Here is a 25,494-nt window from a genome sequence, read left to right as displayed (position 1 = left end):
TCAGACCTTTTGCCATTTAGTCAAAGGTCTGGCTCTGACTATAAAACCATTATCTATTAGCTGTTATGATTTAATAGACAGATCTAATATTAAAATTCTTCCATCTGTTGAATTTTTCTTCCACAGATGCTTAAAATTTAACACAAAAAGTTGAAGGGAAAGCGATGAAGTCATTCATTAACTTTCCAGTTAATTTAACTTGCTTTCTCGATATATTAAACATCATGGGACGGGGCCGCTGTCGTTGTGGCAGTACGGTTAGCGCTGGATCTTAACAGTCTTAATTTTGTGAGGGAGCACTCAGGCAAAAAATATCAAGCAATTAGAAACATCTGTTGGGCATTACATCACCAGACTACGATGCACACGGACACTAAATTTCGCTTGAATATTGCGCTGTCACTTACCATCATCTAGGTACATTTGATCCAGTTCCTGTGGTTCCTGCTTGATGCTGACAGCCAGCATGGTGGGGGCGTCTTCCTCCTCCTGTAGGAGGGGGGAGGACCCGCTCCTCACTGGTCCTTTGGTTATGTGAGCCGCTAACGCAGAGGCCTCACTGGTGGCCTGTGATTGGGTCAGACTGAGGCTGGGAGTGAAGGGGAGTTCTGGTGCAGAGTTTGGGGTGGAAGGATGGGACCCTGGAGAGGATGCAGCGCTTCCTGTTGGGTAGAGCATGGACTGAGGGTAGCGTCCTGGTGTGGGCTGGATGGTGGAGACGTGTGGGACCGTAGGAGACTGGGAGCCCAAGTTCAGTCCCACTGATAGGCACTTAGTGGAGATGTGAGGCGGGGAAAGATCCTGCAGTTTGGGGCTGGTGCTGGGGGAGGACGAGCAGGACAGGGAGGTGGGCTTTGCCGCAAGTCTCTGAGGGCTCGACGCGAATGAGCCCGTCACACAGGGCCTTAGTTCTGAGGGTATCATGGGGGTCATCGCCGGGGGGCTGTAGTAGGGCTTCGGATGCAGCGCCAACCCAACAGGATGGAGCGGCGCACATACCTGGGGGAGGTCGTAGTCGTCGCGCGGCTCTGTTTTTATGGTCGGAACTGGGGAAGCGAAGGCGAAAAGAGAGCAAAGAGAAAGATCAGATGAAGAAAACGGGGGAAAAGGAGAAAAACTAATAAAAATACGTTCCGGGTTCATGTGACTTATGCGAGCTAGCGCGAGTGAGTGGGTTTGTGGCTAGGATACCCACAGCGAAACAAACATTCTCATCAATGAGACTATGTGTCTGAGGCTACACGCTCCCGCCCAACTGAAAATATTTAAAGAAAGAGGGAAAAAAGGGATGAATCATCACCACAAGAGCCTTCCAGCTGCTTTCGAAAATAAAAGGGCTATTTTTTTTGGATCTGCCCCCAGTGCTAATACCATATAAGCGTGCATTATGAAATATTTTACTGCTACAGTAGTTTCGCATCCACTGATTTACCCCCCCCCCCCCCCCCAAAAAAAAAAATCCAGCATTTTTTTCAGAGTGTCATTTTAAGATGCAATCTCAGGTTTAAGAGCCAAATTGCTAAGAATTGGACTGAGACTGAATTAGAAACAGATCAGCAGATCCTACATATCGAGTGCATGGAGTTGAAACTAGCAGAGAGGCAGCCCATTTTTAACATAAACACAAGTAGCAAAGGTGCTTTTAGAGACATTTTAAAGAAAAATGTGTAGTATACTTTCAGTTCACGTCGTTTAGCTTTATATGCTTTATGACAACATTAACTTTTACCAACTTTTCAGTTTATCTTAAAATTTTAATCTTTCTCTTTCAGGAAAAAAGCTCCAAAATATCAATGACCAATTTTTGCCCAATCAGGTGCTCTCTAGAATGAGAATGTCCCTCCCCCAACACCATCTTCATCTGACTAGCAAACTGCAAATCATGACTTACATAAATGTAAGCCTGTCTGTTTCAAAATGAACTGCATAACTGCAGGGAAGACCACTATACTTCAGCAATTTCACAAAGTCATCCATGTCTTTTTCTTCTAAACATCCATTTCTTTGTAAGCATTAAAAAGCCTGATAATATAACAACTAAAAACGATTGTTTCTTGGTGTATATGATTCTGGTGAACAGATGTTGAGCTACTGGGGAGAATTCATCTGTTGTTGACAAACTCTTCATCCACATGACGTTACATTTTTCACCTTTTAACTTCTGGCTGCGTTTCTCAACAGACTGTCAGCAGCAGTTTATTTTTTTTTCATCGATGAGACATCCCTCACACAAACATGCCTCCACAGAAGCCCTGAAGTTTTAGTTTGCATTCTGTCAACAATACAGAGAAAAGAGGGAACTCTCTGTGCCGCCCAGACAGACCGCAGTTTTAAAATAGAGCCTAGACACCTATTTTAAGCTCTAAAAGGGGAAATGAGGCTTCTAGCACATGACTATACAGGCAGGTAGATATCTGTCACTCTGTCTCATGTTACCACCAAAAGACATCTTAGATGATTCAGATTTTTCTAACAATTACCACTGAAGGTTATAGACTTATAATACTAATGAATCATTCTGTGTTAATATGAAATACACAGACTCAGGGTTATAATTTCTTCTTTAAAATCGAATGAGGTAAATAGTCTCTAAATCTTCCATCTGAATCTTAACACTTAATATACGCCATATTAAAATGTAATAATAATAATACATACACATTAAATATATATATATATATATATATATATATATAGTAACAGTAGTCTGCAACAGATTTGCAAAACAATTAAACACGGTTCCAACCAACTATAAAACAATAAAATGTCAAAAGTACATTTTAGGTACATAAATTAAAATGTTATGTACAAGTATATGACTCAACACATCAATAATAGTTATTTTAAAAAGGATGCAATTTTATGTGCAGTTAAAAAAAAATAAAAAAAATAATGAACAATATAATAATAATAAAAATATTTATTTCAAGGGTTCTTGGCCTTCTGAAGACTTCTGCCCTAAAAAGAAGCTTACCTTTATTTTTTATTTTTTTATTTTTTTGAATAATGATTATTTTAGGGGTCTTTGGTCTGAAAACTTCAGATTTCAGATTTCCCTGCATCATCTTTACAGCGTCCAGTCTAAAAAAAGACTGGAGTGTGAGTGGGACGGCCTGCAGTTGCAGTGCCCACACTTCAGGAGACAGGGCTGGGACAAGCTGGGTCTGACTCAAGCCTTTGAACCACCCACTGGTTACGCACACTGGGCCTGAGGGAATTAGCGGTGGTTAGGACTTTTCAGAAGTCAAGTCATTTTTTTTATTTCACCTGGCAACCAGTCTGGATTTGAATGATAGCATTCACATACTGGACCCCACCCTGTCACTGCCCTTTCACTGCTCCCAGAGCAGGTATGGAAAAGAACAAATTTTATGGAAATGCTTTTAACAAAGAAAAAAACTAGCCACAATTCCATCCACTAAACAAGGCTTCAGAAATTTCTTCTGAATTAATTCAGTCACAGATTGGAAAAAGAAGCGTGCGTGAATTAAAGGGGAAAGAGGCGATTTTTTTTACCGTTTGTGGGGAGGTATGTGAAACGCTGGTACTGGCTTCTCTTCCGTTTGCCATTGCAGACGTAGAAATTCACTTGAACTGGGTTGGATATTCTTTGGTTACGATATGATGGGACTTCCACAAGCAAAGCCACCTGAAATGCAATATATGAACATGATTTCAGTCAGCTGATGTTGCAGTGTGGGGCTGGGTTTGATGCTCAAAAAAAAAAAAAGTTTTATAATACTACAAAGTCACTGTCTGGGTTGCTTCTAGTTCCCATGCATATTAAGCAGGGGGGGAGGGGGGAAATACGTTTTTGAACACCTCCTACAATCAGTTGGAATAGTTTCATCAGGCGGAATAGTTTCATCAGGCATTTTAATAAAAGAACTGTTTCTAAATGCCAAAAACCTTAACAGCACCGTCTCCGTTATTCAACCTCACGCCAAGTGCAGCATCCAACAGCCGCACACGCATCCAGCGATTGTGGCTTTGTGAGCTCGAGGCAGATGAGGTTCAGACAAACCAAACTGCATGCAGCAGACGGTGTTTTTTTTTGCGCTTCTCACCCTGAATGAGAGAGTGTCCGGGGACTCCGTCCAGACAGTTTATTTCTCCCCTCTCTGTCTCCAGACGCCACTGAACTTTTGACCACTGAGCCGTCTGCGATTATAACTACAGTATGAGAAAGGTGCTGGGAGTGTCAAACTGTCTATCCCCCCCCCCCAACCTCTTTTCCTCCACCCTGAGATGAACCCTGTGTGGCTGAGAAGAAATTGATGGTAGTGCTGTACAGTAGCCAGAGAGGAAGTCATCAGTCTTCTTGCAGGTTTTAGAACCATGTGCAGGTGAGCTCCCAGACTATTTATATTAGCACATCGCCTTAGCCGCAGAGCAATGCCAGACCAAGCACAATGTGTTTGAGGGAATTTCATCTATTAGTCTGATCTGCAGCTGTGCTCGGGACCCTTGGCCTGCAGCGAACTCCAACTCTACTTTGTAAAAATTCAGATTTACTTCAGTAAAAATGTACTTAAAAGTGTTAAAACACCAACAACACACCCATTTATCTATCTATCTGTCATTGGCAACCCGTTTTACGTTTGTAATGTGAGGTATTTCTGAGTGAAAAACTTATTCGGTGAAACATTTTAAGGCAATTTAGGTCATTTGGCGGCCTGATCTTGGTTACGCCTCCAAGGGGTAATTTTCTATGAAGGTAACAGTCATTGAGAAAGAATCTCCAAAACTGTTTGTCAAGATGACATTTCAAAAAAAAAAAATCAAAAAGGTAATAAAATCTCATAATGGTATCATACATTTTCTTTCTTTAGCTTAAATCATGCTTAAAACAAAACAAAACACACACAGTGATCAAAAGTTTGGGGTCTGTATGTTTGTTTGTTTTTCGTTTAAAAAAAAAAAGAAGAAATTAGAATGATTTCTGAAGGATCATGTGACACTGAATACTGGAGTAATGATGCTGAAAATTCAGCTTTGCCATCACAGGAATAAATTATGTTTTAAAATATATTAAAATATAAAACAGTTTTTTTAAACTATAATAGTTTTTTCACACGATTATTGCTTTTACAGTATTTTTGTCAAGTAAATGCAGCCTTGGTGAGTACAGACTTCTTTCAAAAACATAAAAAAATCTTACCAACCCCAAACTTTCGATTGGTAGTATACATCCAAGAGGAAACAAAATATTAAAAATGGATGGTGGAAACTGGTGATTACATATTAGAATTGAGACAATAAATGAGAATTTGCACAAATGATATGATACTATAGTTATTTGACTGGCCTTATTGAACATAGTGTTATTATTTATGGATCTGAGGAGAAAACTAAAATTTTAATTTTAATCCATTTTCTGGAGCTTGTACCTACTGACTGAAAAGTCAAGCGCCGACCCCTTATTTACAAACACCAAATTCAAACTATTTGAAATGTTGCTGTTTATATGAAAAAGTAATGTAACATTAAAGAAAATCTTGCTTTGTGAAAAGACAAACCAACCCCAAAAACCGCTCCAAAAACTGACACAAGACAGCATAGCAAAATAAAAGAGCCATGTGGTTTAGACTGTGTGAAAAAAATGGTTCACATTAAATAAATATACATATACACACACAGCCGGGCAGGGAGGGGAAGAAATCAAAGGCGTCCTTGTAAAAAAAAATGGTCTAATACATTAATGCTCCATTCAAACAGATGGTCCCCATTCACTCGCTAAGCATTGAAACCAGGCGTGGAGGCTCTCATAAAGTTATGAACCAAGAGACACCAGACAAAGGCTAGCTTTCAGGGAGCTTTTGGCTCCGGAAGGGAAGAAACAAACATCAATTCATCCTAAAAAAAAATATGACAGCCATAGTGCTCTCTTCATTTTATTATGAACACATGAGCTCAGACAGAAGCTCCTAAAATTTTGCCATAAATTAAGGAATTTTAGCTAGCTCATTTTTTTGATAGCGGGACCCAAAAATCGCACTTGAAAGTTCTGCCGAGAAGCAATTAAAGAGTCACTACGCAATTATACATTCTCTTTACGAGAATCTACAAATGAAATGGTAAATAGCTGGTGCAGTTTTAATGCTTTGATTAAAACATTCTGTCACATTCCAGAACTTGTGTTTCTTATCTGGACAATACTGCCAGTTAAGACCTTTAGAATAGGTTTTATCCAACAGTCTGAGCTCTATGGACAGACATGTGCTACCTAACAAGTGTGTGTGGTGAGGGGAGCAGGTGCAGTGTTCACACACAAACACAGTCTAATCCCAGAGTCTAAACTGTGGTCCCTGAGCTCTCGCAGAAAGAATCTTCCATAGAGAAAACAAGGAGCAGGTTTGCGTGTGCGAGTGTTGTGTGTGTTTCCTCCCGAGAGAAGAGAGTAGGGCTCTACACATACATTATATCCGCTTTACACACAAAAAACAACCTGTTTACCTCAAACACAACAATACAACAAACATTTCTTAGTTTTAAACAATTTGTTATATAATTTTATTCATAAAATTCTCAAGATTTCCTTGCTGCCTTTTTTTAAGTGTAAAAACGTTGTGTAAAATGCAAGACTTACAGATTTAAAGGATTCTCTGTTGACTTTGGCCTCCATTTCCCAAATGTGATGGCCATCTGTAAAAAATAAATAAAAAAGAGCTGACATTTATAGCATATTATTAACATTCACCTCACATATGTGAAGCAATACACCACGGAGTGAGCTTCAATTCAGAATAGAAGATACATTTTGATATTAAAATCAACATATCACACTGTGATGGAAGTCTGATCAAAGCAAAACATTTAATTTATCACCAGTTACAGTAGATGATTGAATTGAACTTTTTTGAATTGATGATTGAGTCTCACAACATATTTAGTAACACTTTTCATACATAATGCATTTTAAAAGTATTTGTAATTCATTAATTATGCGAGTTTGTAATGCATCGTATAATGCATTGTATGTTCTCATGAATAATTGTAATCACAGTTAAAATACATTATATGACTTATCTATTCACTGAACACACCTTTAAAAAGTATAATGCATTAAAACACATGACAACCCACCAATTTCAGATATGGCCTTTTAACTTTGGTTACTTATTTTTAAAAGGATGTAATGCATTATAACATACATTATGAATACTTTTAGAATGTATTGTATATAAAGGTTTTAAGTAAAGTGTTACCATATAGTTAAACAAATTTTTGCTTATGAAAGAAAATATGATTTTGGTATTGTGTTGAGTCACCACTGGACATCTGGGTCCTGAGGCAAGACCAGTTGAGACCCGCTGCCGTAAACAACATCAGTACAACATAAGAGGCAGAAATCCCAAAAGTCTTTCGAGAGCAATCGCTATACTGCAGTCAGCCTTGAGATTACATCATGTCCTGTCTGCCTCTGACCCGCTCGGGCAGATGGGGGGCTGATGCAATCCTAATGATCTTACCATAGCCAAGAAGTGTGTGCGTGTGACGTGCTTTTGCTATGGAGGGACCAGTCGCTTACATCAGCCCCTTGTGGAATCTCGCAACTCATGACAAATAGTGTCTGAAGGGTCCAATAAAAGGCCTGGTAAACTCGGCTTCAGATAATGAGCAGCGGCTGTTTGGCTAAAGAGCGTGAGGCGCGCTTACGCGTCACAGAGTCTCATCTGTCCTTTCTCTCAATCTCCAATCTCTCCTCATTATAAAACGTTTTATTTACGGTAACTATTTTCAGCCTCCGTTTTTTTGACGCAAACAGGCTTTCCCACACAAACGTTTGGGAACAAAAGACATATTAAGGTCTCGTTTGCTATTTTTAGTTAAGACATCACTGAAAAGACGTTTTTACTTCGACCGTAAAAACAGGAGAAAACCGCAGGGTAGTTTGGTCACAGCAGCGACCCGCTAGGGCAAACCACAGACGCACACACGAAAACAAAGCATCATTGTCTCTAAGAAAGATTAAAAGCAAAGAAAGAAAGCAGAAGAAAGGGAATTCGTCTAATATTATCTAGAACAATAGACAACGCATCTTTTTAAACTTTCCATTGGCTTGTCTACAGTCATATTTTTACATAATTGCATATTGCTATCATACATTTCACATTGATTATGCTCATGGGTTTAAACAGAATGCGGTGGAAAAGACTGTATTGGTTTTCCATGGTAATTTTCTATGACAAATATGCTCCAGGAGACCCTGAAGACTGTATTCCTAGACATTGAGTGCTTTATTTATACCACTGAGAAAGATCAAATGTATTGTTCTCACCTCGGTGAAATATTTATAAGAGGTCTCAGGCTTCAAGTCAGACAAATTGCTTGTCGGATTTTAAGACGAATGACTTGTCAAGTTCTCAACGTTACTCAACAGCACATGCAAGGAATGGCTGATCCAGCGTCAGATCTAGAGGAGCGCTAACAATACTGTAGTAATGTCTGATTGCGATGAATCTGGCATCGGGGGACATTTTCCATTGGAGGTTCTCAAACTATTCCAGACATATTATTCAGACTTTAAAGATGGAATGCTGAGACTATTTTGATTGCATTTTAAAAGAAAGCTTAGTTTTCGTGGGCAGACAGTGAGGGCATCCCTGGCTAGTCGAGCTGTGGTCTGTGATGTGGTGGAACGGTCTGTCATTACTGCTGGAAGGTAATGCGATGCTAGAGGGAACCTCCATTGCCACTGTCTCCTTCTCTTTCTCTTTTGCTCCTTTTTAGATCAATTTCATGAAGTTACCAACTATATTATAGTTAAATTAGTCTATCTACAGCGATGTTGCGCCACATCAAAGTGGCACATATACTGTTCACACAGACTTTATGATTCCATTTTTCTAAGACATATACACTACTTGTAAGAAATGACAAAATAAGAAAGATGAACTGAAATTGTGTTTCTGAAAAAATAAACAGAAAATTACTCGAGAGAGCCAAATTGACCAAAATTACTGTCTGTCTCCATCAGTGATACTATTTCACCCCTAATACAAACTCTTGTATATGACATCACTACTTGGATGGGGCCCCGAATTATGGAGATCTGCGGTACACCAGCATAATGTCATACTGTCATTTTTTTTCAGATCTCTACTCTAGACTTTCCTCTCAACCTCAGTTCTTTTGGTGGTCAGCAAGTAACAACCATTTTGGAGAAATATGTATGTGCAAAATAAAGTTAATATAATTTGTGCTTAAATACTGTATGCAGAAATTGTCTAAAAAGCAACAGTATTGTTTAAAAAAACTTTTTTGTTAATACTTTTATTATGAAAAACGTTACTAAAATAATATGTAGTATTATTTATAATTTTATATATTAATAAAAAATATTCAATTTTAACATTCAGTTTATTTTTATGATGTAATATTTTTTGCATAATTATTCTGCATTTTTTTGCCTACAATACATAGCATGCATTATATTTGCACATTGTTTGGCAAGATGTAAAATATCTGATTGACTAAAGAAATACTTTAACCAACTGATTAATTCATTTCAATTAATTTCAATAAGCAAATCTCTCTTTATAGGCCCTGTCCCAAATGGCACCTAAACACTTGCGGTCTTCCTACGAGACCGCACTTTCATGATGCAACGCCGCTTTGACTGTTAGGAAGAAGGCTGCTGTGCGGGCTCGACAAAAGTGTGCAACGACGAGAGCACATATCAGCCGCAAATGGGACACCCTACAGTCCCGTGGACTTCATGATCAAGCGGATGCCACTGTAAATCCACAAAAAAAAGTGCATATGAAGTGTGCTATTTGGGACAGGGCCATTTTGTGCTTTCTCTTACTCTCCTCATCTCTGCAGAGGTGAAACTTTTTCTCAGAGCCTTTCCGCCAGTGGGACGTCCTTAAGTACTAGTGCAGGACTGTGGAGCCTGTGGTCATAGGAGCTCTCATCTCCACTCTGATTGAGCCACATGAGTGGAATACCTGCCCACTCTCACTACGCTGAAGAACGGATGAGGACACGGTGTACTTCATCTTGATGAGGTGCTCAGAAAATCCTCCTGCCTATAAGACTGAGCCTCGCCTTGACCACGTCATATCAGACTGCTTGCTCAGAGAGAAGCATTCAAGACCATTACTAATACAAATCCTGAACTACTTTACTTAAGAGCCAAGGTCAACGTGACACATTTCAAATACCAAACTTTAACAAGATTTTACATGTGGTATTTCTATGTATAAAACTTTGCGTGTGCTAGGATTTAACAGAGGCTTGCCAGGGTGTTGCTATGCAATCGCTAATGTGGTTTTCAGCAGGGTTGCTAGAGTGGTTGATTACTGATCCAAGTTTTAAAAAAAGCCCATCCCAAGTCTCTATGATATTCTGGTCCCTAGATATGGCCTTTAAATAAAAAAAAATTGTCCACCAGGTGAAATAAGTCTGATTGCTTAGAAACCCGAAGGATTCACAATGATCTACAAATCGAAGTTTAATACTTAAAGGGAGAGTTCACACAAACATGAAAATTGTGTCATCATTTACTCACCCTAATGTCGTTCCAAACCTTTATGACTTTTTTATAGATATTTTGAAGAATTATGCAGGGTCTATGATTAACTTTAGAAGAGTCCAAAACAACACTGGACACCACTGGACTTTCACAGTAAACTATTTTATTTTATGACAGAAGAAACTAAGTCATATAGGTTTGGAACGACATGAGGGCGAGCAAATCATGATTTTTAGGTGAACTATCCCTTTAAGTATTAGGTCTTAGCAAATACCTCTAAAAGAGCCGAATACTACTCAAAAGCTAACTTCCGGAGCCAAGTTTCTGGATCAGCTTGCACTTGTCAAACTCCCCCTAAGCCCAGTTCAGAATCAAAAGCACTGTTGTGTAGTTGATTAGGGAGGGCCACAAAAAAAGAAATCTTAGTACCCCAGGCGGTCGGGGTAGTGGGCAGTCAGGAAGATGGGTGGTGGTAGTGCGCGTCCAAAAGCCTCCCTCAGACTGTTGTACTGTAAACACACACAGATGCGGCAATGCAGACCTGCTCGCCACAGCGCTGTGAATAGACTCCCTTGTCCTCCTGCAGCGGAGAGCGACTCCCCCCTCCTCCTCTGGGCAAAAGGGATCAGCGTATGGCACGAGAGAGAAAGGGGAGCTCAGGCTGGGATGACCCTAATTGCAGATGCTCAAGCGAGCCAGTTTTCCAGAACGTGCTAATGAACAGCAGCTGTGGAGTCTTCAGGCGAGTAGCGCTGCTCTTCAATGCCACGTTAAAACGCTACAATGTGCTTGAAAATTGTTTTTAATTTTCATTGCGTTTAAATGAAAAAAACAATAAAAGCCATCAAATCCTGCCAGGCTATTGTTGTGGATGGTCTCTTTATAAATGTATAATATAATTTTTTTTGTTACTCCTTAATGAGGAGACAATGCAGGGATTCCCTGAGGCTTGCGACCACGATTGGTTTGTTTGTGAGAGTGCGCCATTGTTGCCGAGGGTTGTTGAGGACGAGCCAAACCTCAAGGCTCCTTCACACGGAGGTTATTGTTCTGAAGTGTGAAAGGCGGACACCCACATGAGATTTTCATTCACGAAGCTTCTCCAGAACAAACTCATCTAACACAGAAGACCCATAGAAACGACTTGCAACTAACAACATTATTAGTAATGTTTGTGAAGGCAAGCAGCACTATTACAATTGCTAATATGGAAGGTTGGGGATTTATAAAACTTCTTCGATTTTTGCCAGGTGGATGATGGTAAAACAAAACTTGCTCCACAAAAGTGTGTATCGAGGGCACATATCGACCACAAAGTGAATTATGCCATTTGGGACAGGGCCTATGATGGTTTAAGTTACATGAACTTGATTATACACCCGTTAGTACCAAATAGTTTGAAAACTAGTTATGTAGGCCATATGATAAAATACAAATCGAAAATACTTTAGGGCTTTTCACACTTTAAATATTTAACCCTATAGCTCATTGTTAACCCGGGGAAACAAATTACAGGGTTACCTTGATTCACGTTTCACATTGCTCATAATTTAACCAATGTTATCAATTAATCCTTGGTATTCATAAGCTGTTGTTTCTCACAGTATTTTCCTATACTCAGGGTTAAACCCTCCTTATTTGCCTATATGCGGTGACAGTGTCACTGATTGGACGAATGCTGCACCAAATGTGTTTACACAAAGGCTCTAACATTGCGCATCCTCATATTATATATTGCCGACTGTACTATCAAGTTTACACTGAATGGACTTTTCCGAATATAAAAAAAAAAGTAAGAATGAAACGGTATCTTCTTCGTTCTAATTGTCACGTTTTCTGACACCGTTTGACATTTTTCTACCGCTGAAGCTACTGTTTATACAACGCGCAGTGTTTCCGTGACTGTCCAAAGAATTGGTTGTCCGTTGCCAAGCTATTCGTAACATTCTAACACTGCATCGTTTTAACATCATATGAATTTGGCACTACAATGCGTGGTTAACACAGCAAGAACAATGCTAACCCTCCTCCGAAATTACAAGTGTGAAATGTTCCTGTGCCCAGGGTTTAAAGTGGGGTTTAGAACAACGATAACCCGGAGTTAAGCGCAGAAAAAAAAGTGCAGGGTGAAAAGCCCTTTGAGTGAAAAGATTAGTTAAAAACAACAGTTAGTTGAGTTAATTATCAGAGTATATTTTCTTCAAATTACATTGTTAGGCCATTAATGGCAAATGGCTGGTTTAATGAATGAGTCACTGAATCGTTGCTTCAACAGTTTCATTCAAAATGACTGATTCTTGCAGTAAAAATGACTCACGGTAGTGGTGAGCTGTAAACACCTTTGGCCTAGCATACACACAACACATTATAGACTTCTATAATTCAATGTTAGGCTGCATAGTTTAGATCAGCCGGGACTGGGAACACTTCCCATAAATCCTAATGTACTTGGTATATCATAAGAAGGATGGCGTCTACGCTAATATTAGCCTCTCTGTTTATCCCGAGGTTTACCGCTGTCTACCAGATCCAGGCCGTATCCAGATCTGATGAAGGACCAGCGCCATGACATGACGACAACGCAAGAAGTGTCAACTAGTGGTTTGCGTGACTACGCAGTGGTTTGCATGGCTTCTGGTTTGCGTGGCTACGCAGACGCGACAAAAAAGTCTGAATTATACATTTTTAAGGCCTAACAAGTAGTTTGTTGAGGGTTGATTTGTGAAGGACTACACGCCTGCGCACATATATATTCAAACGCGCATACCTATCGACCGGAAACGTGATGCGCATGTGCGCGCCGTCTGCGTTTTCGCAGGTTTGCGTTTTTGAGGTTTGCGCAGAGAAAACGGATAGCCGTTTGCACCTTCAAGCCTATTTCAGGGAGTACGTTCTCGAGACACCAGGCACTTTTTGTGCGGATGGGCGGCCGGAGCGCGTTAAGGGTTTTCTGTTAGAACGGTGTCGTGTTAGTGGCCTCTAAATTAATGACTAATGATCTTCGCAACTTCACTGTTACGCTAATTTCTATTATCACTGTAAAGCTGCTTTGAAACAATCCATACTGTTAAAAGCACTATCTAAATGAAAGTCAAGTCAAGTCAAGTCACCTTTATTTATATAGCGCTTTTTACAATACAGAAAGTGACTTGACTGATTCACTGACATAGTGAAGCTGAATCAAACCACTAACTCATGAGTGAGTTAAGGCTAATTCACACCGCACCAAGAGACACGACCAATGGTGTCAGTCACCAGATTACAGTACGTCACTTCTCAGACTGTTACGTGCACCGCACAAGATATCTGATAAAAGAGATGGACACAAACAAAGATTCCGCAAGTGGATTTTATTTTTTGGGGAAAAATCTGGAGTTACTGGGAACCAACTCCTGAGCCTTGACCAATAATTCAAATTAGTTCACTTGTGCAACATACAAAATTGGGTGATGCATTTAAAATGTGAATAAACTACCATCTGCCTGTTTGATTAAGCACCAAGTATTTGGTATAGAAGGTTTCTATGGACAAAAGCTGAGAACAATATTCACCTGAGCTGTCTGGAACCACCCATGAGTGCAGACTGATCTACTTGACTGACTCATACACACACACACACACACATCTATACCTGGATAACTTAATCTAATGGGTAAGAATAATAAGCTCCAGGTCAAATCATTGGCATGTGACCATGCAACCTCTGAAGACATTATCATATGCACTCACACACCAATGCACAAAGAAAGAGGGGAAAAAGAATTTTAAGTGGTTTTGCAGCTGAGCAGGCAGTGAAGTCCAGTGAGTCCAGATGTGAAAACGCTCCTCTCTCATGAGGGAGTTTCTTTGTGTCTGCCTCTTTCTTTCTCTCTTTTTTTGCCCTCTATTTTCCCTTCTGTTAGGAATCCCCACTGTTCCCTAATACACCCACACACACATATTAACTGTAACACATCAGGGCCAAGCACACATACACAAACACATAGCCCTTTTCCAGTCAATGGAAAAATGTAGATTTGCAGAGGAACCACCATAGATCACATCCCTGGCCAGTGTCAAATAAAGATAACAAAAACATCATTAAGTTCTGTTGTTACGAATTTGCATACAAAGTCAACAAGCCGCTCCACCACTGACACCGTGAGCTCTCCAACACCATTAACCTGATATGTATCTGAGGATGCCAACTTGAAGAACTTTAAAGTTGAGCAATTCTTCTCACTCCCTCTTCCTCTCTGTCTACGTCTACAGAGAAAGAAAAGGAGATGTCTTATCTTTAGTCAGCGTGTGCCAAAATGAAGACTTCTCTGAGGTGTCTGATTATGTCTAGACTAGACAGTGAACTCAAATTAGTAACACACACATATTAATCACGGATGACTCTGATGTGGATGGTGCCCAGATCATTTCAGCAGACATATTTATACAAAGAGACTTGCAGTACACTTATGCACTGAAGTATTAATGACGAGAGATAAGGAGCTGAGCAGCTACTGCATTCAAAGTCTTTCATTAATCGGAATATTATTCTATTCTATTGTGTGGCCTTTTATTTTACTGGTTTGATTTATTTATCATGCCCTGGCAACCACCTAGAACACCTTAGTAATCATTTAGCAGCTACCTAGCAACGCTTTAGAAACATATCTAATCTAATATACCTACCTACATACCTACCTACCTACCTACCAACCCATCCATCCATCCATCCATCCATCGATCTATCTAATCTGCCTACCTACCCATCCATCCATCCACCCATCCATCCACCCATCCATCCATCCATCCATCCATCCATCCATCCATCCATCCATCCATCTATCTATCTATCTATCTATCTAATCTGCCTACCGGTCTACCTACCCATCCATCCATTCATCCACCCAATCTGCCTACCTACCCATCAATCCATCCATCCAATCTGCATATCCATCCATCCATCCATCCATCCATCCATCCATCCATCCATCCATCCATCCATCCATCCATCCGCCTACCTGTCTACCTACCCATCCATCCATCCATCCATCCATCCATCCATCCATCCATCCATCCATCCATCCGCCTACCTGTCTACCTACCCATCCATCCATCCATCCATCCATCCATCCATCCATCCATCCAATCTGCCTACCCGTCTACCCATCCATCAATCCATCCATCTATCTATCTATCTAATCTGCCTACCTACCCATCCATCCATACATCTATCTATCCATTCATCATTCATCCATCTGTCTGTCTACAGTTTCAGCAATACCCTTGCAACCACCCATAACTCCATGCAAGCAATCTAGCAACTGTCAAGCAGTTAAAGCAGAACATCCTGGAAACCCCATACTGTAGCTTTCCTTAAAATCTCTCTTCAAACTGCATTAATCAAATTAAATAAATCCTACATATCTACTCTACTCTTTTACTTCTTAAATAGCAAAAAAAAAAAAAAAGGAAAATCCTTAAACTTCTTTCTTTCTCTCAGTCTCACTATTTTTCCTCTCCTCTTGCATATTAATTATACTGTCTATGAGTTTCCATTTAAAATACGCTCCAAGAACAGATGGGAAAAGAGTCCATGAAGTCACGTTGCAGCTGAGAGGAAGCAATGGTCAGAAAGAGGGAGAGAGAGACAGAGGGATTCCCTGTGTGTGAGTCATGATGTAGGAGCCCCCTCTTTACTCATAACAAAAACAACCCTGTCCTTCGAGATTGAACCCACAGAGACAGACTGCACAGCGCTACAGAGCGCAGATTAATTTCAACACATTTTCATTGACAGTCATGATGTTGATAAACAAAAATATTAGTCTAATATGCTTTAAAGGAACTGTCCACCCTAAAATTACAATTTTGTCATCATTTATTCACCCTCATGTCGTTCCAAACCAGTATGATGTGGATCGTTTTAGTATATGTTGGCCACTCTTCTATATTTTGTTCCGTTCCTCACACAATTGCTATTGTATGGCTTCAAAAGACTTTAAATATATTACACAAGTTGGACCTCATGGATTTCATTTTGGATCCTCATACAATTGCATTATATGGATATTTTCTCCAGAAATGTCATTTTGTGTCTCAAGTAAGAAAGAAAATCATACAGGTTTGGAAAAAATATGAGGGTGAGTAAATAATAACAGAATTTTATGGGTGAACTATTACTTTAAAAATCATGATACAACAACTAATTTTAATCTAATAACTTTTAACCATTGAACGCTTCTTTCCCTTTCTAAAAAACTGAATGTTCCCCAGTTTTAAAGAAGCCAAAGTTTTATATATGATGGTAATTGCAAATACAGGGGAATATGTTATAAGGCAATGAGGCAGGAGCATGTGACCGAGCTAATGAAAAATGATAGTGGAAAAGATTTGTCTTTAGAAAACTGGACAGAAAGAGAGAGAGAGAGAGAGAGAGAGAGATAGAGACAGAGAGAGAGAGAGAGAGAGAGAGGGGGGGGGGGGGGGGGGGGGGGGGCTGTTGATGCCAATGGTGGGCTGGCTCAGGGGTGTTTCCATGTGAGGAGTGCCCAAGAATCCACAGCGGATGCCAGACACGGGGAAACCCTTCTCAAAAACAAGAGCACACACCCTTCTGTCGGCAAGCACACACATGCCCTCTTATCTCACTCTCTCCTTTACACAAACACCTACGCAAATATGCACAAGCCAAAAATGTCTCTGGGTTTGACAGCATGTTATTGATGCTGTAACTTAAACAAATGTTCATTCATTAGTAAATCCACAAAAACCTTAATCCATCCATCTATCTATACAATTATATGAGAATACATACATTTAAATTAATGGCTATTAGAATACAGAGTGGTTCAATATCATTCTACAACTACAACAGATTTCAGCAGCTTCATTTAATTTCAGTTCCCCTCTTCACAGGTACAACAATGAGGCCATTTCCCTCAGCTTTGTGTTACGGATCGCCAAATATCCAGAGTGTTTACATTACTCGGCCTCGGCCTTGTCTGCACCTCCTCTCTTTTTTTCATTTTTTATTTTATTTTTGACAAACTCATCAAGGAAATGACTGTTTGTAAATCTCAGGTATCAACAGTCAAGGGCTACTGCTTCTATTTTCCATATGGAAAAAGAGAGAGAGAGAGAGAGAGATCTGAATAAAGACAGACAAAAAAAATCAAAACAAACGCCCAGACACAAGGGACAGCCCAGACTGCACACTCTCTCTATTTGGGCTCCATTCCTGGGCAGCACAGGCAATGGAAAGTTCTGGAAATGTAAATCTGTTGGGTTAAAAATACAGCGCATTAATGTGCTCCACATGTGGCACTCTGGCATAGGGAGCGATATTTTGACGGGGAAGGAGGAGGGATAGAGAGAGTGGTAGGAGGGTTTTTCTATCTGGAGAAAGCACACACACACATACTGAACTACTACTACACAACTGACAGTAGTTTAAGGACAAAGCAGGACTTTTCCACATATACTGGACAGCTTCTAGGGGCCCGTCACAGGATAAAAGCTCTTATGAGTAAACATTGACCCCCATGATTATAACAGAGAGATAAACTACCGCATCAAGCCCAGGGAGGCAGATATTCATATTGGATCTTTTTACTTCTACTGGACTATCCACTGGAACTGATTTCTGCACCACTAGTGGAATCAAAATAGTTTAAATGTGTTTGTTTGAGCAGCGCATCACAATATTGGCTAAACCCATTGGGATAATTTTGGGAGGGGATTAAGTGTTCATCCAAACAATGGCGAACAGGTTTTGGGAAACACTGGATATTTGGCGATCCGTAACACAAAGCTGAAGGAAATGGCCTCATTGTTTTACCTGTGAAGAGGGGAACTGGAAATGAAATGAAGCTGCTGAAATGTATTATAGCTGTAGAATGATTTTGAACCTCTCTGTATTCTAATAGTCACTCATTTATATGTATTTCGAAATATAGATCGATTTGCAATTTGGTTTGGTGTTGCAAGTGGCCTAGAAATGAGACTTTAAATGTAGTTACGCAGTGCCTCATTCCACACAGTTTGCTTACTGTCTGTCATAAACAGTATGCAAGTAGTATCCATCCCGAATCATGGTGCATTGAAAACAGCATGCCAAATGTGGCCATATGGCACCCACACATGATTGTTGGCCTAATATTGTCCTGATCCCCTAGCACTATGCAAGAGGATTGGTTTGCAATGGATCGAAACATAATATCTTGATAATAATAAACCAGGCCCAGACAGAATCTGTTTTTGTTTTTAGGAGGGAAATCTGCTAAATTAATTTATATATGGTCAAATGTGATGTGTTAAATGGAATTAAGTGTACTAGACATGCATTGGGGTAACTAAAAGCATAATCAATAAGCAAACATTTTTTAATAACATGCAAGGGGTGGGAGATATACTTTGCAAATGATGCAGAGATTCCTTGTGGGCCTAATTATAAACCAATGCTCATGTACAGGTTTACATCATACTTAAAAACTATGTTATGTACCATCGTCAGCACCTTACGCATTTCCTTGTACATATGGGAAGTATGTGAATTGGGATTCAGCCTGTGTCCCTACAGCTTTATCTTCAGAAACCTCCCAACAGAGAGGCCACTTCAAAACAATTCCAATTGCTCACTCTCTCTCTCACACACACACACACACACACACACACACACACACACACACACACACACACACACACACACACACACACACACACACACACACACACACACACACACACACACACACACACACACACACACACACACACACACACACACACACACACACACACACACACACACACACACACACACACACACACACACACACACACACACACACACACACACACACACACACACACACACACCTCCAAGTGTGTTCCCTACCTTGTGCTCTCTCCACAAACACCACCTTGGAGTCGGGCTGGAAGTTGTGCCCGCTGAGAAGCATCTGTTCCCCCCCTGAGGCGGCACAGCTTTCCATGCTCTGTTTATCCACGAGGGGCAGCTCCTGTGCCGAGCGCTGGGCTGTAAGGACAAAGAGAGAAATAAAGTGAGGAAAATGTAAATGTGCAAAACCATTCAAAACTCTACATATTTACAGCTGTACTTTCTATAATGGTAGGGTAAAGAGCTAAAATCTCAGTATAACTATAAAATACAAATATCACATTAATTTGATCAAAAACACAGTAAAACCAATAATATTGTGAAAATGCTATTCTTGTGATGGCAAAGCTGAATTTTTAGCATCAATTACTCCAGTCATCAGTGTCACATGTCACATGATCCTTCAGAAATAGGATTCTCTGTATCCTTCATTGAATAAGTTGATTTGGTCAAGAAACATTATTATCAGTGTTGAAAGCAGCTGTGTTGCTTAATATTTGTGTGGACACTGTGATCATTCACATACATGATCATTCACAATGTCAGTTTTGACATTATCATCAATTAAATGCATCTTTGCTAAAAAAAAAGTATTCATTTATTTTAAAAAATGGCTGACTCTAATATTTTGAATGGTAATGTATATATTATGATATGATATATGATATGATTGACATGATATAATAACTGTATATGCAATGGTAACATGAACACTGCAAACTATTTACACTATACAGTAGTAGTTCATTCTGTACTTTCTAAAACATTCAGAAATTGTACACCTGACAGGGCTCTTCCATAGCTCCATATGTCTTTCATTCATGTTCTGCCATTAACTGGGAATAATCCAGAAATCAATCACATTTTATGAGCTGAGCTCATTTTCCAGTGATATTTCTTATTTACCTCATAGCAATTGATCGACCCGGGGGGGGATCTAATTTATATAATGAGCAAAATCGGTCTTTTATTTATTGATTCAATCCATCTAATTAAAGCATTCTTGTCAGTAGAGGATAGTGCTAGCAAGATCATGGGTTTGATTCCATGGGCTGGTTCAGTGGTTGGGACCAATTGACTTCCATAGTATAGAAAAAAAATATTGTGGAAGTCAATGTGTCCCATCAACTGTTTGGTTACTGACAATGTAACCAGTAAATGATAAAATACTTTTTATTTTTGGGTGAATATCCCCTGAACTGATAAAAAAAAAATACACCTTGATTGCAATGTTAGTCGCATTGGATAAAAGAAAAAAAGAAAAATGCAAAAAAAAAAAAAAAGATTTAGTGAGATTTAGTGGCATGACTCACAGCACTCAATGGGGTTAGATGACGCCTGTAAGGACACCATCCTGCCATTAGGTTGGTTGATGTGGACACGGAACACCATCCTCACACGCGTGTTCTTCCGTCCGATGTCTGTCTCGCCCTTCCGGAGCTCGATGTCTGAGTTACGCAGCTTGAGAATTCCAGCGCAGTCGATTCTGTGGCAGAGAAAGAACGCTAATGTTTGAGGAATAGACTCAACAAATCCTTTCAGAAGTGCAAAAATGTGTGGTTAATATCGTTAGACAGTTGTTTAATAAACAATTTTTCGGAACAGAGTAAACGTTTAATTTATTGCCTGAATTTTTTTTTATTATCACTTCTGCCAAAATTATGCCTGGCTCTTATTCTGCACTGCATAAATACATGCCCTCTCTCTCTCTCTCTCTCTCTCTCTCCCTGCTCCTGACATGGCAGAGATGTTGTTAAAAATCCATGAAAAGTTTACTTACTCCATTAAACGTTCAAATCCTCCAACTAGACCAGAAAGCCAACGTGTGTAAATACTTGCTTTAAAGCCTTTAAAAGTTTTGAATCTCATTGAAGAAACATGTAGAGCCCTTTATTTACGATTCATCTGTGTGAAATAATCTTAAAGCTTACTTTTTGGCAAAAACAAAAAGTCTGAAAAACTGGAGAAACGATCACCGAGTATGAGTGATCTGTCAACACAGTATATATAGAACATCAGATATTAACATTCCCATGTTTACGTGGTGAGGACGAGCACACTGTGTTCCAGTTGTCGTCCTGATTTTTTTGTTGAATAACATTCGTCATTCCTTTTTCAAAAAAACTGCTTTGAAAAGTGTGAAGCCCGTGTTGAGTTTCCAGCACTCTGCGTAATAACTCTACAAGGCACAAAATATAAATTTCTCTCCAATCAAAGGAAAATATGAAATAAAATACTCAAGAGTTTAAAATTGTTTAAACTGCACTGAAACATGGGGCATCACTATTTTTTGGCTTTACTACAGAAACGTGGCAAAGAGGGAACGCTAATCAGAAAGCTCTGAAACAGGATCCAGAGGGGGGTGTGGGTTTTTTTGTATAAGTTAAGCGTTACATCCATTATAGAGTGAAGAGAAAATGCTGAGCTAGTAAGACCGCTACCGCCTGGCTTGCAGAACAGACCCCAGTGCGCCATTACAGGCACCACGCGACCAGAGGCCTCCTGTAACACAAGCCCTGGAGCTCATACAAGGGAAACCCACAGCGCTGGGACACTGTCGAAAGCGTGCGCGCACAAAAACACACTTCTGCTTAGCAACTGCCTTCACAACAGGGGAATTGGCGGTAAAACGGAGGGGTTTTTCAGTGTTGTTTATTGCAGGAAATATGCACAGGATGCATGTGGATATACAGAATTATGTAGTACAAACATTTCCCTCACCGGGCTTTTCTGTGTTTTTTATCTTTTGCTTAGCATCTTTCTGAGATATATACTCACATGGCCCTCATGTTGCTCTCGGGCAGGAGAGGAATCTCAAGAACTTTGGTGTTGGACTGCATGACCTCGTGGCTTGGTGTGGACACGGTCTTCCCGGTTATACGGTGGACCTGATAGAAGGCGTGAGGCCGGAGAAGACGGTCGTCTGCCGTGCCAATGAACAGCTGCAGGGTCAAAGGCTCACTCTCCATGTAGCCGTGAAGCTGAAAGATACAAATATGAATTTAGTGGTGTAACCCATTTCTAGCCAAAAGCAGTTTCTAGTTCAGTGTGAACAAACTGATGTACAACATGACACAATTAGAATCAATAAGAAGATATTTTATGTTTGATGCAAAGTGGGATTTTAGACAAATGAGATTTCAAAGTGGGCGTGGCTACCCAGCATGACCCTGCATAAATAGACACTGAATAATTTACAAAATAAACTGCTGTACAGAGAAAAACAAACTTTGAATTGCCAATTTTGTCTGGTACATTAATCACTTCCATGCTCTAATTAACATGTGATGCTACATTTTGTCACTATTTTTATTTATTTTGCATTGTGGCAGGTAGCCCCGCCCACATTAAAATCTCATTAGACCAAAAAACAAATTTGTACGATTTTTAAGCAATTAATACTTATTCAACAAGAGGTCATTAAGTTGATCAAAAGCGACAGTAAAGACATTTATAAAGTTACAAAAGGTTTCTATTTCAGATCAATACTTTTATTCTAAACTTAATTCATCGAAGAATCCTGAAAAAAAGCATTTTTAAAAAACATTGATTATAACATTTTAATATTGATAATAATATGAAATGTTTCTTCAGCACTAAATCAGCATATTAGAATTATATCTGAAGGATCATGTGACACTGAAGACTAATTTAAAATATATTAAAGTCACTTGTAATTGTAATAATATTACATAATATTATTTCACAGTTTTACTGTTTGTAAAAACTGTATTTTTGATCAAATAATAGCAGCCATAGTAAACATAAGAGATTTCTTTGAAAAACATAAAAAAATCGTATAGAACCAAAACTTTTGAATGGCAGAGTTTGTTTAGCAACTATATTGTATACTAAGAGAGACTGATTTTAGAAGCTGAAAAAAGTTCTGCAAGGAAAACCACACACACACACACACACACAAAAACATAATTCGTTGACGTAAATATTTAAGTAAGATTTTAAATTTGAAGATTTATATTCAAAGCTCAAGCTCATTTGGTCTAAGCAGCTGATGTATGGAGATCCTCAAAGAGGGTGGTCAGCATCTGTGGTGAAAGTCTGGACTAGTCTGTATATTTATTTAAGTAGATATGCTTGAGCCTGGCATTTGTGTTTATTCAGGCAGTAGGGAGTGCACAGGCCAGAAAGACAGAGGCCAAAGAGATCCCACTCCCAGAACCCTCCCCTCACTTCATTACATTATCACCCACTAGAGGAATGCCAAAACTCTATCCGCCCATGGCACGGAGTTCAGAGCCGTATGTCCACACCTCCAAGTGCTGTGGGTCAGTTCTCACCCACTCAAGCTCTCAACCTCCGTGGCACATCTGCGGGAAACAGTTTGAGGAAAAAAAGTACATCTACAACACAGGCTCCGTTGAAGAGTTACTGGCCACATCCAGTGAGCAAATTCTTACTGGAAAAGGTTATGTCTCATGTGATATTGAGCAAGACCAACTGCTCTTCTCATTGAACTCATTCACTAACAGTGCATATGCCTGTATTTGGCACATTAAAACATTGAAATCCTGATTCATAAGTTGACACATTTTTTTTCTAAATTGAAGGTCAAATTTAGAACAAACTAAAACCCACTTACACACAAAAAAAAAATAAAGTAAAAAAACAAAACAAGAATTTGCAGACTTCTGTGGCTATATTTATACAAATCTTCTAAAAAAAATCCCAATAATGGCAAGCAAACAATCAGTTTGCGTAATAATGGAAAGGAAAAAAGATCTGAGCAACTTTGACAAGGGCCAAACTGTTATGGCAAGGCGACTGGGTCAGACTATCTCTGAAATGGCAGCAGTGGTAAGATTTTACCAACAGTCGTCTGAGGAGAGACAAACCATAAACCAGTGACAGGGTGTTGGGCGCCCAAGGCTCATTGATGCACAAGGGCAACGAAGGCCATCCCATCTGGTCCAAGCCAACAGAAGGTGTACTGTGGCACAAGTCACACAAAATTGTAATAATGGTTATGGGACGAATATGTCACAACACACAGTGCATCGCTGCGTATGGGGCTGTGTAGCCTCACACCAATCAGAGCGCATATGATGACCCCAGTCCACCATCGAAAGCTCCTACAATGGGCACACAAGTCAGAACTGGAGCAGGGGAGCCTTTGCGCCATTTACCTGGGGAAGTGACGGCACCAGGATGCACTGTGGGACGACGACAAGCCAGTGGAGAGATTGTGTTCTGCTGGGAAACTCTGGGTCCAGCCATTCATGTGAACGTTCAGCATCGTTGCAGACCAGGTACACCTCTTGGGAATGGTGTTCCTGTTAGAAGTGGCCTCTTTTAGCAGGATAATGCACCCTGCCACACATTGTTCAGGAATGGTTTGAGGAACATGATGAAGAGTTCAAGGAGTTGCCTTGTCCTCCAAATTCACCAGATCTCAATCCAATTGGGCATCTGTGGGATGTGCGGGACCAAAAAGTTCAATCCACGGCGGGTCCGCCTCGCAACCTACAGGACTTGAAGGATCTGCTTCTAACATCAGAAACCACAGAACACCTTTAGGGGTCTTGTAGAGTCCATGTCTCGGCGGGTCTTGGCTGCATGCAACAGCATATTAGGCAGGTGGTCATAATGTTTTGGCTCATCTCTGTACTGTATGCATAAGCATTGCAATATGAATGCAGCCAATCATGTGTAGTCAGGGTCTATCTAAAAATAGTTTATGATTAAGGGTAATATTGAGGGTAAGATCAAATGTATTTCTTTTTGCGCACTTAAGAAAAAACACTTGAGTACGCAATTATTAGTGAATGAGACACATTACTATGATAAAATAAGTCATAAAAAGACTTAACTAGATAGAAAATCTACTAATAGTACAAAAAAAAAAGGCATAAAGATCATCACAGTTGGCCTACGAGATGAAAACCAGTCTGAATATTAGAAATGTGGAAGCACTGCCCTTACAAAGCAACCTATATTTAGGGATTTCGTCACTTCTTCCAGTTACAGCGGTGATTTTTGTTGACAGAGCTGTTCTTAAAGAAGTTAACTTCCCGAGAGACTAAAGCGCAGACGTGGAAGCACATAGCTGTGGTGCGGCAGGCTTACTTCAGAGGCTACACACTCACGTCTACCGTCAATCCGACGGCACATGTGGTCA

The 25,494-nt window shown here is 39.8% G+C and overlaps 1 protein-coding gene across 1 annotated transcript in view; it reads right to left on the bottom strand.

The window, feature by feature from the left end:
* nfatc1 (nuclear factor of activated T cells 1) overlaps positions 1-25,494 on the bottom strand; it is a 42,001-nt gene that overhangs the window by 10,522 nt on the left and 5,985 nt on the right. Inside the window, exons 4-9 of the mRNA XM_079590059.1 lie at positions 22,137-22,339; positions 20,672-20,844; positions 19,356-19,496; positions 6,590-6,645; positions 3,517-3,649; positions 408-1,046 (exon numbers count right to left, since the gene is read on the bottom strand). Coding sequence (XP_079446185.1) covers positions 408-1,046; positions 3,517-3,649; positions 6,590-6,645; positions 19,356-19,496; positions 20,672-20,844; positions 22,137-22,339 — 1,345 coding nt within the window. The remainder of the gene's footprint in view (positions 1-407; positions 1,047-3,516; positions 3,650-6,589; positions 6,646-19,355; positions 19,497-20,671; positions 20,845-22,136; positions 22,340-25,494) is intronic.

The sequence above is a fragment of the Phoxinus phoxinus genome, assembly GCF_949152265.1.
Source record: "Phoxinus phoxinus genome assembly, chromosome: 19".
Lineage (NCBI taxonomy): Eukaryota > Metazoa > Chordata > Actinopteri > Cypriniformes > Leuciscidae > Phoxinus > Phoxinus phoxinus.
Note: the sequence above shows the minus strand (reverse complement) of the source record. Positions and strands in the feature narration are given on the sequence as shown.